The sequence below is a fragment of the Schistocerca serialis genome, chromosome 6 (assembly GCF_023864345.2).
Source record: "Schistocerca serialis cubense isolate TAMUIC-IGC-003099 chromosome 6, iqSchSeri2.2, whole genome shotgun sequence".
NCBI lineage: Eukaryota > Metazoa > Arthropoda > Insecta > Orthoptera > Acrididae > Schistocerca > Schistocerca serialis.
Window position 1 is genome coordinate 299,801,808 of NC_064643.1, and position 18,278 is coordinate 299,820,085.

Consider the following 18,278-nt stretch of genomic DNA (forward strand, 5'->3'; position numbering starts at 1 on the left):
GAGATATGCAAGACTCTATTTAACAACATGTTCTCTAAAAGAGACGTTATCGTTTTACATGTTATCGTTTTACATGTTATCGTTTTATATGTTAGACCCTCTCTCCAGAGAGTATCATAGGCTGCTGTCAAATCGACGAAAACCGCACCAGTTTTCAGGCGTTGTTCACAGCCTCGCTCAATGAACGTTGTTAATGCGAGGACCTGATCCTCGCAGTCTCGATTGGGTCTGAAGCCGGCTTGGTCGATAGGCCGAGATTCCAGTATGATTGGATATAATCCGTTGTAGAGGAGGCGCTCAAGCAGTTTATATGCTACAGTTAAGAGAGAGATGGGTCTATATGTTTCTGGTTTATCGTCTGGCTTTCCTGGTTTGAGGATGGCAATGATTTTTGCTCTCTTGAATTCCTTTGGCAAAACTCTTGGCTGGAATATGTTGGAGTAAAATGTCGTCAGCCATTCTTCTGTTTTTGGTCCACAGTGCGTTAAGAACTCTGAGTGTATGTTGTCGAGACCTGGGCCCTTGCCGTTTCTTATGACTTGTAGGGCCCGTAGCGTTTCTGTGACTGTGAACGGTTCTGACAAGTTTTTCACGACTTGAGTACTGGAGTAACAAATTGAATAAACCGTAAGTATTTTATCGCTGCGTAATGAGCCACTGAAAGCCAAATGTCGCTTATACCAAAATGCCCGGAAAGTTTTTTCCGACCATTCTTCGAAATATTTTCATCTTTTTATTTTATTGGTTACGGTTGCCTGCTGTATGACGCCAGCTTTGTGCCTGAAGATAGGGGATTCTTGTTAATTACCCTAACGGAGATTTTAAGGACACTCTGCACTGAAAGGTCCGTATTCCTTACTTGCTAATCAACATTGTGTCAATTCGATACATCTTGGGGTAAGATGGTTCTAATTTTTGTATCTTCTTTATGTCAAGAGTTTGTCACCTGAAGATGTTTCTAGAATTTGATGAAACTAATCGTGAATAATAAATAATTTTGACGTAGCTGTTATGCTTTTCATCAGCTGAAATGTATTATCACAACTGTCGTCACCCTCATACCAAGTGATATGTAACATCAAAATTTTCGAGGTGGAAGTTGATTCAGATTACATACACTATGTGATTAAAAGTATCCGGACACCTGGCTGAAAATGAATTACAAGTTCGTGGCGCCCTCCATCGGTAATGCTGAAATTCAGTATGGTATTGACGCTCCTTTAGCCTTGATGACAGTTTCCATTCTCGCAGGCACACGTTCAATCAGTTGCTGGAAGGTTTCTTGGGGAATGGCAGCCCATTCTTCACCGAGTTCTGCACTGAGGAGATGTACCGATGTCGGTCGGTGAGGCCTGGCACGAAGACGGCGTTCCAAAACATCCCAAAGGTGTTCTATAGGATTCAGGTCAGGACTCTGTGCAGGCCAGTCCATTACAGGGATGTTACTGTCGCGTAACCACTCCGCCACAGGCTGTGCATTATGAACAGGTGGTCGATCGTGTTGAAAAATGCAATCGCCATCCCTGAATTTCTCTTCAACAGTTGGAAGCAAGAAGGTGCTCGAAACATCAATGTAGGCCTGTACTGTGATAGTGTCACGCAAAACAACAAGGGGTGCAAGCCACCTCCGTGAAAAACACGACCAAATCATACCACCACCACCTCCGAATATTACTGTTGGCAGATGACGGTCACTGGGCATTCGCCTTACCCACACCCTGCCATCTGATCACCACATTGTGTACCGTGATTCGTCGATCCACACAACGTTTTTTTACTGTTCAATCGTCCAATGTTAATGCTCGTTACCCAAGTGTGGCGTCGTTTGGCATTTACCGACGTGATGTGTGGCTTATGAGCAGCCGCTCGGCCACGACATACAAGTTTTCTCACCTCCTGCCTAACTGTCATGGTACCTGTAGTGGATCCTGATGCAGTTTGGAATTCCTGTGTGATGGTCTGGATAGATGTGTGCCTATTACAAATTACGACCCTCTTCAACTGTCGGCGGTCTCTGTCAGTCAACAGACAAAATCGGCCTGTACGCTTTTCTGCTGTACGTGTCCCTTCACGTTTCCACTTCACTATCATATCGGAAACAGTGGACCTATAGATATTTAGGAGTGTGGAAATCTCGCGTACACACGTATGATAGAAGTGACGCCAAATCACCTGACCACGTTTGAAGTCTGAGTGTTCCGCGGAGCGGCCCGTTCTGCTCTCACTATGTCTAATGACTGCTGAGGTCGATAATATGGAGTTCCTGGCAGTAGGTGGCAGCACAGTGCACATAATATGAAAAAGTGTGTTTTTGGGGGTGTCCGGATACTTTTGATCACATAGTGTATGTACGTGTATGTCAGGAGAAAATAGCTACTTTGAAAAATTTCACTGCTGTCTTTATGTAATTCTTCAAGCAAAGCAAAATTATTCGCACAACGTTCTCAACTGTCTATGTATAGGCAGAACCTTGTTTAATGTACGCGTAAGAAAATTCACAGCTTTGGTCGAGACATTCTGACCATTTGTATAAGGAGTTTCTAACCATGTATTATTCTACTTTGAATATGAGGATGTATTTAATTTCATATGTCATGTCGACCAACAAGGTTTTATAGATTTTTTGGAACAAAATCTAAAACTACACCTGACCGTAGACAGGAGTGCATAATGAGTATCGAAATCATACACTACTGGACATTAAAATTGCTGCACCACGAAGATGACGTGCTACAGACGCGAAATTCGACCGACATGAAGAAGATGCTGTGATATGCAAATGATTAGCTTTTCAGGACATTCACACAAGGTTGGCCCCAGTGGCGACACCTACAACAAAGTTTCCAAGCGATTTCTCATACACAAACAGCAGTTGACCAGCGTTGCCTGGTGAAACGTTGTTGTGATGCCTCGTGTAAGGAGGAGAAATGCGTACCATCACATTTTCGACTTCGATAAAGGTCGGATTGTAGCCTATCGCGATTGCGGTTTATCGTATCACGACATTGTTGCTCGCGTTGGTCGAGATCCAATGACTGTCGGCATAATGTGGAATCGGTGGGTTCTGGATGGTAATACGGAACGCCGTGCTGGATCCCAACGGCCTCGTACCGCTAGCAATCGAGATGACAGGCATCTTATCCGCATGACTGTAATGGATCGTGCAGCCACGTCTCGATCCCTGAGTCAATAGATGGTGACGTTTGCAAGACAACAACCATCTGCACGAACAGATCGACGACGTTTGCAGCAGCATGGACTATCAGCTCGGGGACCATGGCTGCGGTTACCCTTGACGCTGCATCACAGACAGGAGCACCTACGATGGTGTACTCAACGACGAACCTGGGTGCACGAATGGCAAAACGCCATTTTTTCGGGTGAATCCAGGTTCTGTTTACAGCATCATGATGGTCGTATCCGTGTTTGGCGACATCGCGGTGAACGCACATTGGAAGCGTGTATTTTTCATCGGTGTACTGGCGTATCAACCGGCGTGATGGTATGGGGTGCCACTGGTTACACGTCTCGGTCACCTCTTGTTCGCACTGACGGCACTTCGAACAGTGGTCGTTACATTTCTGATGTGTTACGACCCGTGGCTCTACCCTTCATTCGATCCCTGCGAAACCGTACATTTCATCAGGATAATGCACGAGCGCATGTTGCAGGTCCTGTACGGGCCTTTCTGGATACAGAAAATGTTCGATTGCTGCCCTGGCCAGCATGTTCTCTAGATCTCTCACCAATTGAATACATCTGGTCAATGGTGGCCGAGCAACTGGCTCGTCACAATACGCCAGTCACTACTCTTGATGAACTGTGGTATAGTGTTGAAGCTGCATGGGCAGCTGTACCTGTACAAGCCATCCAAGCTCTGTTTGACTCAATGCCCAGTCGTATCAAGGCCGTTATTAAGGACAGAGGTGGTTGTTCTGGGTACTGTTTTTTCAGGATCTATGCACCCAAAGTGCGTGAAAATGTAATCACATGTCAGTTCTAGTAATACATATTTGTCCTATGAATACCCGTATATCATCTGCATTTCTTCTTGGTGTAGCAATTTTAATGTCGTGTATTTGCTTATGGCAATCACTGGCTTAATTGTGTTTGCTGAATTGGTAAGCAGTGTATCAGTCAGTCTACAGAGACGTATGTGTGCGTTTCTTGTTGCAGTATGGAGACCCGGCGCCGTCGCCGGTTGACAGAGCCGCCACCTCGCAGCCACTGCGTGGGCGTCTACAAGCGCGTCCACGTGTGCAACGACCAGGTGAGCTGGCGCACGTTCCGGACACATCGCGACCTTTCTTGGGTGCGAAGTATTTCTCAATACGATGCACGTCGCACCTGTAACACGTTCTGTTTAGTTCTACAAGCATGCCGGCTAAAAGTGACTACCAAATGGTCGATGGATGGAAGGGAAACAGAATCGCGCCTCATCTTGGACAGAAAGCAGAGATGAAGACAGATGATGACAGAGAGGATTGGAATACGGTTGAAGGGCGCGGGAGTTGAAGAAATGATTACGAGGCGAAATGGGTTTGATAGTAGAAATGAGAGAGGAGAAAGACTAATTGAGCACTGCAATAAATACCAGTTAGTAATAGCGAATACTCTGTTGAAGAGTCTCTGGTGGAGGAGGAGAAGGTACACTTGGAAATGATCTAGAGATAATGGAAAATTTCAGTTAAATTACATCAAGGTCAGGCAGAGATTCCGAAATTAGATATTGGACTGTAAAGCGTACTCAGGAGGAGATATACACTCTGACAACAACTTAGTAACGATGAACAGTAGCCTCATGTTCAAGAGACTGGTGAGGTAGAATCAGTGCACAAAGAAGTGGGATACGGAAGTACTATGAAATGAAGAGAAACGTTTGAAGTTCGCTGAGACTATAGACACTGCGATGATGTATAGCTCAGTAACAGTACACTGGAAGAGGAATTTACATCTCTAAAGAGGACAGTTACAGAAGTTGGAAAGAAAACCGTAGGAGGAAGAAGGACAACTCCGAAGAAACCACGGATAAAAGATAAAATACGTCAGCTGATTGGTGAAAGAAGGAAGTAGAAAAATGTTCAGCGAAATTCAGGAATGCAGAAATACAATTCGCTTAGGAACGAAATACGTTGGATGTGCAGGGGAGTTAAGGCAAAGTGGCTGCATAAAGAATGTGCAGCCATCGAAAAAGAAATGATTGTCTGAAGAACGGATTCAGCATATAGGAAAGTCAAAACAACCTACGGTGAATTAAAAGCAAGGGTGCTAACATAAAGAGTTCAGTGGGAATTCCACTGTTAAAAGCAGAGGAGCTAGCGGATAGGTGGAAAGAGTACATTGAACGCCTCTACAAGGGGGAAGACTTGTTTGGGTTGGGTTGTTTGGGGAAGGAGACCTGACATCGAGGTCATCGGTCTCATCGGATTAGGGAAGGACGGGGAAGGAATTCGGCCGTGCCCTTTGAAAGGAGCCATCCCGAAAGACTTGTTCGATGACGTGATAGAAGAAGGGATGAGATAGGGGATACAGTACAAAGAATGAGAATTTAAAAGAGCCTTGAAAGACTTAAAATCAAATAAGACAGGGGAGGATAGCTAACATCCCACCGGAATTTCTAAAATCATTGGTGGCAGTTGCAGAAAAACGACAATTCACGTTGAAGCGCAGAATGTATGAGACTGGCGATGTACCACCAGACTTTCGGAAACACATCATCTACACAATTCCGAAGATTGAAAAAGTAGACGAGTGCGAGAATAATCGCACAATCAGCTTGATAGCTCATGCATCCAAGTTGCGGACAAAAATAACGTACAGAAGAATGGAAAAGAAAATTGAGGATGCGAATGACGATCAGTTTGCCTTTACGGAAGGTAAAGGAACCAAAGAGGCAGTTCAGGCGTTGCAGTTAATAATGAAAGCAAGACTGAAGAAACATCAAGACAGTTCATAGAATCTGTGGACCTGTAAAAATGTTCGACAATGTACATTAGTGCAGATCTGATGAAAATAGGAGTAAATTATAGGGAAATGTGGGTAATATACAATATGTACAAGAATCAAGAGAGAACAATAGGACTGGAAGACCAAGAAGGAAGAGCTCGGATGAAAAAGGGTGTAAGACAGGGATGCAGTGCTTCGCTCTTACTATTGAATCTGTACATCGAAGAAACAATCATGGAAATAAAAGAAAGGTTCAAGAGTGGGATTAAAATTCAGAGTGATCAGTTATAAAATTTTCTGATGACATTGCTACCCTTAGCGAAAGTGAAGAAAAACTGCAGGTTGTGTTCAATGGAATGAACAATTTGATGAGTACAGAATATGGATTGAGACAAAACGAAGAAGGACCGAGGTAATGAGAACTAGCAGAAACGAGAACATGGGGAACTTACAACAACAACTGGGCTTCACGAAGTAGATGAAGTTAAGGAATTTTCCTACCTAGGCAGCAAAATAACGTACGACGGACGCAGCAAGGAGGAAATAAAAGCAAGTTAACACAGGCGAAAAGTGCATTCCTGGACAAGAGAAGCCTGCTAGTATCAAAGATAGGCCTTAGCTTGAGGAAGGAATTTCTGGTCATGTAAGTTTGATGCGCAACATTGTATGGTTGTGATACATGGACTGTGGGATCACCAGAACAGTAGAGAATCAAAGCCTTTGAGATGTGGTGCTTCAGAAGAATGTTGAAAATTATGTGGACTGACAAGGTAAGGAATGAGAAAGTTCTCTTCAGAATCGGTGGGAAAACGAACATAAGGAAAACACCGGCAAGAAGAAGCTACAGGGTGATAGGACATGGCACCCGTGAGCTGTACAGGGAAGACAGAGACTCAACTACATCCAGAAAATAATTGAGGACTCAGGTTGCAAGTGCTACTCTGAGATGAAAAGACTGGCACAGTAGAGGAAGTCGTAGCGGGATGCATCAAACCAGCCAGAAAACTGATGACTCAAAAAAAAAAAAAAAAAAAAAAAAAAACCCTCTTTACTTACCTGACATAGCTATATAATCTGTAATGTTGCTCTTTAGCAGCGCATTTCAAAAACTTCTATTCTCTTGTCGTCTGAACTGTTTACCGTCCACGTTTCACTTCTGTACAAGGTTACACTCCAGACAAATATCTTCTGATAAGACTTCCTAACATTAGTATTTATATTCTACTCTAATTTATCTTTTCCATAAATTTTTTCTTGTTATTGCGAATCTATATTTTGCACTCTGACTGCTTCGTCCATCGTCAGTTGTTTCCTGCTCAAATAAAAAAACTATTCTACTACTTTATGTCTTACTTCCTAAAGTTTTCCATGAGCATCTCCTGATTTAATTCGACCACGTTTCATTGTCCCCGTTTTGCTTTTCTTGATGTTTACCTTAGAATGTCTCTTCAAAGCGCTATCAGTTCCAATCAACTGGTCTTCTCTGTGTCTGACAGAATTACAATATCATTGGCAGAAGTTTTATTTCTTCCTCCTGAACTTTAATTCCGTTTCCACATTTCTCACTGATTTCCTTCACAGCTTGCTCAGTTCACATATTCAGTGCAGCTGGGGAGAGGCTACAGCGTTGTCTCATTCCATTCTCACCTGTCTTTTGCCTTTATCTCCTTCCACTCTTATAAATAAAATCTGATTTCTGTATAAGCCGTAGGTAGCCTATCGCTTCCTGTTATTTTTTTTTATCCCTGCTAATACTATAAATAATGTATTCCACCTAATATCGTCATAAGCTTTTTGTAAATCTACAAATGTTATCAATGTAAGTTTGCCTTACTTCAACCTATGTTGTATGATAAGTCGTGGGGTCGTTATCGCCAAGGTGTTCAAACGCTTCTCCAGAGCTGAAACTGAGGTTCCTTGAGGGCGGTTCCTGTCAGTTTCTGCAGTCCTTGTATTTTATAACACTGTGGATAATGTATTAGAATCAAGTGCGTTAACTGCAAATACGTCTCCATATCATGTTTTTGATGGATGGTAAAAGACATGTATTGTATGCTTTTACTTTGAACAGGAAATAAGCTGAATAACGTGAAATGTTTTTTGTCTCTCAGGAATGCCCGCCTGGGTCAAAGGACTTCCGTAGCGCGCAGTGCGAAGCTTTCAACGGAAAACCCTTCATGGGGCGCCTCTACCTCTGGGAGCCCTTCCTGCAGGGTGAGTACAGCTGTTATATGAAGGAAAAGCAACTGACAGAGCTCCAAAAGAATATCGCCTTGCCAAAGGAATTATTGTTGGCAGTAGGCAGATACTCAAAATAATGTGCAGTTAAATAATACGGAAATTTGTATGTCAGTATGTGCAGATGTAGTGTCAGTTTTAATAAAAGGAAGTACATTAATCTGCTTATAATCTTTACTCATTGCAGTTGGATAAATGAAACTAACTATGACGCCAGAATGCAATCGGCAAAGATGAGAATCTTGAGTACAGTGAGGGCTGCATAATCAAAGACCTGATTACAATGTTCGTAATAAGTTGAATGTACAAGGTGGTTATAATTAAACTTTAGCTACGTGAGCCAGTGTACACGGAAAACTATTTACTGTATGGGTACCCAACTTCATACGAATGATGTTTAGACTGTGCACTAAAGGATTTGCGTTGTTTGTAGTGTTAGTGTCATGACTTGTCTTTAGGCACCGGTACAGATATGGGACATAGAATTAAAACAAAGGAATCAGTGTGCATTACAGTTGCAGACACTCGCAAGGGTCTGGACGTGGTTAACAGGGCCATGCGCCCGGCGCTTGCTTCCTCGTACGACAGATGCAATATTTTGTAAGAAATTTTATATTAATAATCAGCGAATGCGTCTAGAGACTGTCACATATTCATCATTTTTCATTTAGAAAAATACCATTCCTTCCCTAAAATACCTGAAGAAGAAATGCCACCTCTCCCTTTGCACTGTGGATCCTTGGCGCCTAACGCCGTGGCAATGGCTGCAGCAGAAGTGGCGGGTGGGTTGCATAACAACCAGAGCGCCGTCGATGGAGAACAGAGAGTAGCCTGTACCGAGTATGAGTTGGTCCACGATGTTACTACAAATTTAATAGATGTGTGAATGCAGCCTGCGTAAGGCAGGGATCGGGGTTCGTGTTCTCCTTTGGCACAAAATTTCGAATTATTACAGACAGTCATTAAAAATATAATTGTTGTAGACAGAGAAACTATCGTCTTTAAGCAACATATCCAATGCGTTCCCTTTAAATGAGGATTATATTAACTATCCAAATGAAGTCAAAATAAGGTTCCCTCCAATCATTTCTTCATTATTGTTAGTTCAAGAACCACCCCTCGAAATTCTTGAATTATTTTCTTTCTATAAACTGTATATAATAGAGCAACGACCATAAAGAATAATTATTAGTCCTTGCTTCCATTTTCGGCACTTTTTGTTTTACTCCTAGTAATAACTGCCATTCATCGCCAGCTCTTCCCGTAACCACTTTGAGGAATTTGTCAGCACTGAGTGGCGCTTATAAGTAACATAATTTACAGGTAAATTGTCAGCACTGAGCCGCCCTTGTAAGCAGCATAATTTATAAATTAATGGACTTCATTGATTTCTGTAACGAAATTAATGGTGTCAATCGTTTTGATTTAAAATGTAGAGATAAAATATAGAGCTAAATATTGTTAGAATAATACAATTTAGAATGTTATATCATTTTTATTGGGACACTAGAGATGCTAATGAAACACTTTCATTACAAAAATATCATGTGCCATGGCAATATATGTTACAGATATGCGATATATCCACCATTATAGCAATCTTTCCAAAGTGATTACAAAAGCTAGGGAAGATTGAAAATATATATACAAAGTAAAATCGTAACCCCAGAATGTTACAATCAGTTTTATATTTTGAAACTATACATGAGCAGCAGGTACTTTCTGTCACAAAAATTGCTTGAAAATAGTACTTTCTTAGAATTATTCAACAAACGTGAGCCAGTGCACTACCTGATTCTGAAAACTGTACCACATTTTGTAATTATATTATTTAATATTTACAGCGATGAACAAGAAAAGTGAACCAATCAGAAGGGGAGAAGGAAACGAAAAAAATGACACTTCACGGGTTGAGAAGATATGCGGTATTATTCCAGTCCTTACGAAATCGAGTGAAATTTACAAAGAACTCGACAGTATTGACGTCATTATCCAAAATCAACATTATATCTCTTCATAACGTAACGCCAGGAGCACCACGACGATCATTTTAAGAGTTCTGGGCGTACCCTCAAATGGCGAGGGGAGGGTGCACATTATACACCCAGGGACATTGTCAAACATGATTGTTTTAATGGTCAAGGTGGTGGTGTGTGGGGAGGCATCATGTTGCACGGGTGTACTGACCTCCGAGTTTTTCAGTACGGTACAATCATTGGTCACCATTATCATGAAACTGTACTCATTCCCCATAAGCGAATTTTCGGAGGTACATTCGATCCTGACTTGACGTTTATAGATGACAATACGTGACCGCATCGAACAGTGCAAGTAGAGGAGCTCTTGGAAGGAGAGGATATTCCGCGAGTAGCGTGGCTTTCCCGGTCCCCCTACTTAAATGCATCGAGCATGTGTAGGATGCTTTGGGGAGACGTTTTTCAGCACGACAATGTGCACCAAAGAACATTCAGGAGGTGTTAACCGCACTGCTGAGGAATGGAAAGCAGTAGCAGAAGAATTCCTTACCAGCCTGGTGACTGCAGAGGAGCATATTACAGAGCATGTATTAGATTCAGTGTTGATGACAGAGCCTGTTAAGAACCATGTCCGACCTTTTGTAATGTCCTGAGTGCCATCATGAATTGCGGTGACTTCATTGTACGAGGGTTGGAACTTTAATAATGGCAACCATTTATTTACAGCTCGTACAAAATAGATACGTGTTTCAAAGTTTTACTGACCTTAAGAGTAGTCACCAGCATTGAGTATAACCCGTTGCCAGTGATGTGGAAGTCTTAGGATACTCTTAGCAGTGCCGGTTGTGTTGACAGTTCGAGCGGCGCGGTCTATAGCCCGACGAATTTGTAGCCCTTGTGAAGCAAATGCCGTGAAGTGTTTCCTTCAGTTTAGAAATCGAGTTGAACTCACGAGGGCTTAATTCAGGGGAGTGCAGCAGGTGGTATAGCATTTAGCAGCCCCATCAGCCAAACGAATCAGTAACAGCTTGCACCTTTGCCTTTCGTGGGCAGTTTCATTCTGGAAACATCCCCCAGCCTGTGGCTAAGCCATGTCTCTGCAATATCCTTTCTTCCAGGAGTACTAATTCTGCAAGGTCTGCAGGAGAGCTTCTGTGAATTTTGGAAGGTAGGAGGCGAGGTACTGGCGGAATTAAAGCTATGAGCCGGGTTATGAGCCGTGCTTGGGTAGCTCAGTTGGTAGAGCACTTACCCGCGAAAGGCAAAGGTCCCGAATTCGAGTCTCGGTCCGGAACGCAGTTTTAATCTGCCAGGATGTTCTTGTTACTGATTTGTTTGACTAATGGGGCTGCTAAGTGCTATACCACCTACTGCACTCCCCTGAATTGAGACCTTGTGAGTTCAACTCGATTTCTAAACTGAAGGAAACACTTCATGGCATTCGCTTCAGAACTGCTACAAATTCGTTGGGCAATAGACCGCGCCGATCGAATTGTCAACACAACTGGCGCTGCTAAGAGTATCCTACGACTTCCACATCGCTGACAACGGGTTTTACACAATGTTGGTGACTACTCTGAAGATCAGTAAAACTTTGAAACACGTGTCTATTTTGTACTAGCTGTAAATAAATAGTTGCCTCTATTAAAGTTGCCTGCCGGTGTGGCCGAGCGGTTCTATGCGCTTCAGTCTGGAACCGCGCGATCGCTACGGTCGCAGGTTCGAATCCTGCCTCGGGCATGGGTGTGTGTGATGTCCTTAGGTTAGTTAGGTTTACGTAGTTCTAAGTTCTAGGGGACTGATGCCCACAGCGGTTGAGTCCCATAGTGCTCAGAGCCATTTGAACCATTCTACGAGGCCTGTTCAGAAAGTAAGCTCCGATTGATTGCCAAATTGAAACCACAGTGAACATCAGAAATGTTTTACTTGTAACAATTAGCTACACCTTTCAGCTACTTCTCTACGTAGTCGCCGTTCTGACTTAGACTTTTGTCATAGCGTTGTACCAACTTTTCAATAGCCTCATCATAGAAGGCAGCCGCCAGTGCTTTCCGCCAATTCTCCACGCTGGCCTAGACCTCGTTGTCTGTGTCAAAATGTTGTCTTCAAAGACAGCGGTTCATGTGACCAGGGGGAGACAATTGCGGACTGTATTGTGGGTAATCTAACATTTCCATTTGAAAACGATGCAGGAGCATCTTCATTGCCCCTGCAGAATGCGGCTGAGAATTGTCGTGAAGACGAAACAGCACGACAGTTATGTAATGTTAGCTGCATAGCTTCAGGCGAAATTTCTCACCAGGCCCTCGTACTTGGCGGCAGACACTATTTTCTAGACATCTTTACGCACTCACTGCGAGCTCAGAAATGAGAAGAGCGACGTGATGCTAACTGGGGTTATACTAGAGACACTACCCAACACATCTATGCAAAGCTTTATCGGATTTTCATAGTCGTTTCCATTTCGCGACCGATCGGAGCTTACTTTCTGAACGCCCCTCGTATTAAAGTTCCAACCCTCGCAGTTATCGTATTTCAATAAAAGAGTCTTTTCTGTTCGTGTCATTGAGTACATCTTTGTTTCGTTTCGTACTGTAGTAGTTCTTTCTCCGTACGGTCCAGGTTTCATCGAAATGCGTTATTAGGCAGTGACACATCACTTTCGTCCGTAAGTTCTACAAACCGAAGCATTCTACTAGGCGTGATAATCACGAACAACACTAATAAATACCCTCTGGTAGTCGTTCTACTTTCACAGAGAATTCTAACTCTATTCATTTACATATTCGTCGATTATTTGAAGCTGAATTTTTTTATCAGACAGCGCATATCTGGCAAGCTAATTCGTCATATATATGGTGTAAGAATAAAATTACGCGTGCACCCCTGAGCACCAAAATATTAGGGCTGAAAATGCTGCTTCGCTTTACGTTCAAATTTCGCCGAATGGTTTTGAACGGTACCTTTTGGTTCCATCTGTATTCCGGGGCAAAAATTAGGATCGAGCTGCACTCCAAATGGGTGGGATCATGTTCTCTGGTGTTGCAGATCCACGAAGTCCGTGGGATTTCAGCGGTGTAGAAGGTTCAGAAGAACGTCGTCCTGCTCTTTATCGCAATGCGAACAGTGTTTTCTACCGCGCAATGTGTAGAAATGAACGCCCAAGTGAAGACGTGCTTCAGAATTACATTTAAAAGGTGTTGCGTGAAAGTAAAGATCATTGTATTCTTCGGCACGGGAATGAATTCTGCAGAAGACCATTACTTTACATTACATTAATACTTGTTAAATAGATCATGAATACAATACAGATGGGAGAAAGGGTCGTGAGTCTTGCTTGGATAGGTCAATCGGTAGAGCTCTTGCCCGTGAAAGGCAAACCTCCCATGTTCCAGAAACCAGTCCTGCCCACACCTTTAATCTCCCAGTAAGCTTCATGAATTAATTTACATACATACCAAGTGAATTACTATAGTACTCAGTACAGCTGAATAATTCAGATTTATTATATACTGTTATAATAACATGAATTATACTATATTAAAAAAATAGTTTTCAGAAGGAGTTTACCAAAATAAATTTATTGTGTACATTTAAATTCACTGTATACCCAACAAACCATTTTCAACCAACTAAATGCTTTGATTTGTAATATCTGTGTTAATATTAAACACTTAAATTGTTGCTAGTTTTTGGTCCATTATGATCAAATTTTTTTTATCATTTTCTAAGAACAAACAGTAACGACAAAGAACTTATGCGTGTAAATGTGTGATGTGAATCTGTCGTCAGCATATCACAGCTTATTACAGATTTTTCTGCAGGAGTTTTAGGAATAAAATCAGATAATGATGCATCAAGCTTCTGTATTGTCACAATGTGTAGTCGAGTCTCGAGGAAACGATTTCAAAAATTTCTAATTTGTTGAAACAAAATAAACTATGGATCACTTATGCTGCTAATCACACATGTTCTAAATACTTCATTAAATATACAGTGTGCTTAATTAAATATACAGTGTGAACTCGCAATTTATGTTGTAATCTCAAATATCTCTTTGGAACAGACTGAACAGCTTATAGTTACAGGATGTGTATTGAACCTTGCCTGGATTGAACGACAATAAATATGTCTTTAACCCTTTTTTTTAAATATAGTTCATCACCTGGCCGTTCTGTAGTGGCTCCACTGATACTTTGTATTCCTGTTGAATGAAATTATGAATGAAACTGTTAATAAAGGAAGATTCACTATAAACCTATTTGGTTAGCCTGTTTCTTTCTCTTTCCGAATGTCAGTGAGAGCCAAACTTAACATCACTCTTCCTCAGCAGATTCAGACACTGGACTAAAGAGTCCTTGTTTATGCTTGTTATTTCGACAGCGCCCAACCCGTGCGAGCTGAACTGCCGCGCGGCGGGCTTCCGCTTCTACGCAACGCTCAACAAGACTGTGGTGGACGGGACGCCTTGCCGCGGGGAGGCGCCGCCGCCCGCCAGGCACGTCTGCGTCGCGGGTGTCTGCCAGGTAGGCGCCAGCAGCCACTCCACTCTAGTCTCTTCTCCGATCTTAACTGTGGGCTTGCCACTCTCTCAGCGCTGCAGTGATAAGACTTACAGTGTTATAGAGCCTCTGATGGAGACGCCCCATAAAGATAGGGTAAATAAAGATACACAAAAAATGCACCTGTGTTTTGTACCGTATGTGGTGCAGGGTTGTGGTTCAACACACGATTCACAATAAGGAACTAAACGAGCATAAAGGTGAGTAGTACACCGCGTGTATATCTTTCGTTACTGATAAATCAAACAAAGGGTAACAGGGCACCAGGTTGGTTGGTTGGTTGGTTGGGGGGAAGAGACCAAACAACGAGGTCATCGGTCTCATCGGGTTAGGGAAGGACGGAGAAGGAAGTCGGCCGTGCCCTGTCAAAGGAACCATCCCGGCATTTGCCTGGAGTGATTTAGGGAAATCACGGAAAACCTAAATCAGTATGGCCGGACGCGGGATTGAACCGTCGTCCTCCCGAATGCGAGTCCAGTGTGCTAGCCACTGCGACACCTCGCTCGGTAGGGCACCAGGTACTATCAACATTAATACTGTATCTCTTGTAATAGTTCATACAGCCTGAATGATGAATGATTTTCAAACGAAACACTGAACACTGTTTGTGCTGAATTAACCAAATGACTTGTGAAGACTAGAAGCATTTTGTCGCTTAATGATGTTGGTATTACTATAATTTTCTTAATTTTTATTTATACTGTCCCCGTCTCATCGCTACTGAAAACGGTATGCATAATCGTGAGTAATCTGTACATGAAAGGAGGGAGCGGAGGGAGCAGACTTCAGTTTACTTTCATTCCGGTGTGTTTTCATCCCATTTTTAACATCGACGGAGCCGGATGTATCAGAAAAAAATAACGTATTCACAGCTGCTGTACGGTATCTGCATGGTTGTCGGTATCATATTTTGGCTGATATGTCTGTAAGCAGATGAAACACGCCCCCCTCCCCCCCCCCCCCCCCAGAAAATCCATCTGGGAAAAAGCGATGCCCAAATGTTAGAGAACAGCAATCAGTCGTCCTTCTTTATTTTGTTTTATTTTTTATTTATTAATTTTTTTGGAGGTTTTATTCGGCAAATCTAGATTTCGGCTAGTGCCTAGCCATTACTAACGTTCTAATTCATAGTATCAATGCCTGTAAGTCTCCTGTTATCTTGAAAGACTGCTTGAAGTAGTCTGAAGAGTAGACTTGAAAGAACTGTGACAGACGCCCGAACAACAGGAGACTGACAGGCATTGATACTCTGAATTAGTGCGTTAGTAATGGCTAGGCACTAGCCAAAATTTAGATTTGCCGAATAAAACCAGCAAAAAAAGACGATTGAGTTCTGTGCTTTATCATTAGTAAATCATTTCACAGTCGCTGAGAGCACCCACGCTCCTAATGGAAGGTAACCTGATGACTTTTACATTTTACGTTCTGACAGGTGTGACTGAAATAATTACAACAGATACAGGTACATTGCACATATTGACACACACGCACACACACACACACACACACACACACACACACACACACACACACACACACACACACACACACACACCTACGAACGCTGACAACTTTCTCCCAGACATAAGACATAGAAACTGGGTTTCCTCCTCGGTTGCGATCAGGGTTTTCTGTATGTTTTCGTTGGTGGTCAGGCTAATGCCGGAACTGAAAATCAACTCCCAAAAACTTCCAGCGGGAAGCCACCTATCTTTTCCAACAGTAGAACGCCGTACTTTCAGTACGGAATAAAAGATATACAACATATAAAAACAAAAGGAAATACTTGCAAGCCGACGACTGAACTGCATCGCACACTAAAACAGTCACTCAAATTCGCTCTGGTCCATTGTTTCGGATGTACAGTCAGAGAAATTAGTTAATAATAATTCTAATCTTCTGGTTGCTACCAAGGTTTTTTAGGAGTTTCCCTTGGTTGTAAACCAAATGCTGGGGCTGTAAGTCCTCTCCCTAACGTTGCGGGACTCTCTTTGCCTCACTAGTAGCTCGCTTGGATAATTATTCACGGGAGAGAATGGAAAAATTTTAAAATTAAACAAATTAAATTGTGTCTCGACGTCTATTTTCAGGAGGCCCCAACTACTGAAATCTGAATCTGTATTAGGGTTAAATATTTAGTTAATTAAAGAAGTTACATTTGGATCTTTCCTTGCAGTTATGAAACTAATACATCCCTAACAATAATGAAAAAAATTACGTTACGCTTGTTCCACAACGAGACTGTAATATGGTTCTCCAGGAATGTATTAACTGTATATATAGTCTGAAAAGTAAATTGAATGAATCGAGACCAAAAAGATCTCGGAGTTGTTATTTATAATTATACTCATGATCAATACAGTTACCTTGGAGGATGATAAATTTACTTTTCTGTGATGACAGGTGGATGCGCCGTGGTAAGGCTCAATGAGACACCCAAACTGCTGTGAAGTCTTTCCTCCAGATGACCACACAACTAGCGCCCACCACACAAGGAAATTGCACGGAGATGGGAAGAAACCCAACCGATACTATCTGGATCGCGTCCCTGGGTATGAGGCGCGGGGGTTTAAGGTCGACGGTGGTCAGGCGATTGAGATGGTCAAAACCATTTCAAAATAATTACCAGGCGAGGACATGGTGCATTGTCATATAGAGATACCCTGCCGGCACCTGCCAGTCCCAGCAGGCGGACAAGCGGATCCACATGACGGGACAGCAGGTTGTGGTTGCGTTCGTTGCTGTGAGTCGATAGCAAATGCACTGTTTGACAAAAAAGATCAAGCATCCAGAAGAGGAGGAGCAAATGAAATGAAACTTCACGGCTTGAAAGGGTACTTCATGTTACAGTGATCACAGTGCAGGGTCAATTTACAAAGGACTTGTCATGTTTGCGGGGAGACTATTACTTGTTCTCGGATGGTATCCGCAAGTCTGAAGAGTTTGCCATGTGATTGGTGCACAGTACGATGGATCTCCCTTATGGTGTCAATAATGTGTTCTTAGGTTCCCACACAGTTCACATCTGAATCTCACAAGAATGTGGATGCCACACTATCCGCCCAGGTGATCATATATAGACGCACAGTGAGGTCCCATTCACACTGATAAAGCAATCTCAGACAGGTACGTGGCATCTCTGTGTGATCATATGACGCTGTTCACGTCCTTTACATACTCAGTTAAGCCTGATAACAATACTGAATACGAACGACGCCTCCTGCTTGCTGTTCTACCTGTCAAAGAGGTCTGCAGCTCAATGATTTTTTTCAGGCAGTGTAGCTCAGCCGACAACTTCGGTTGTAAGCCGAATTTTTCCAATCTGATTAAGTAATTTTCCTTTAGGCACCGTTTTAATCTTGCGAGATTGATCCTTTCTAGAAACTTTCTGAGTGTTTGAAATAAGCTCATTAGACGGTGGTTGTTGGATTGAGATAGGTCTCGTCCGATTTCAGTAAGAGCACAGCTTTGACTGCCTTCCAGACTGTGGGGATGTGTTCGTTATTTGTAAAACTACTGATGATGCGGTAGAGAAACTATTGCCTTCCTTGGAAGT

The 18,278-nt window shown here is 42.5% G+C and overlaps 1 protein-coding gene across 1 annotated transcript in view; it reads left to right on the forward strand.

Annotated features, from left to right (window-relative positions):
• Positions 1-17,477, forward strand: part of LOC126484829 (thrombospondin type-1 domain-containing protein 4-like) — a 141,800-nt gene extending 124,323 nt beyond the window's left edge. Inside the window, exons 4-7 of the mRNA XM_050108425.1 lie at positions 4,177-4,270; positions 8,058-8,160; positions 14,544-14,686; positions 17,379-17,477. Of these exons, the coding sequence (XP_049964382.1) occupies positions 4,177-4,270; positions 8,058-8,160; positions 14,544-14,686; positions 17,379-17,477 (439 nt within the window). The remainder of the gene's footprint in view (positions 1-4,176; positions 4,271-8,057; positions 8,161-14,543; positions 14,687-17,378) is intronic.
• Positions 17,478-18,278: the final 801 nt, after the last annotated feature.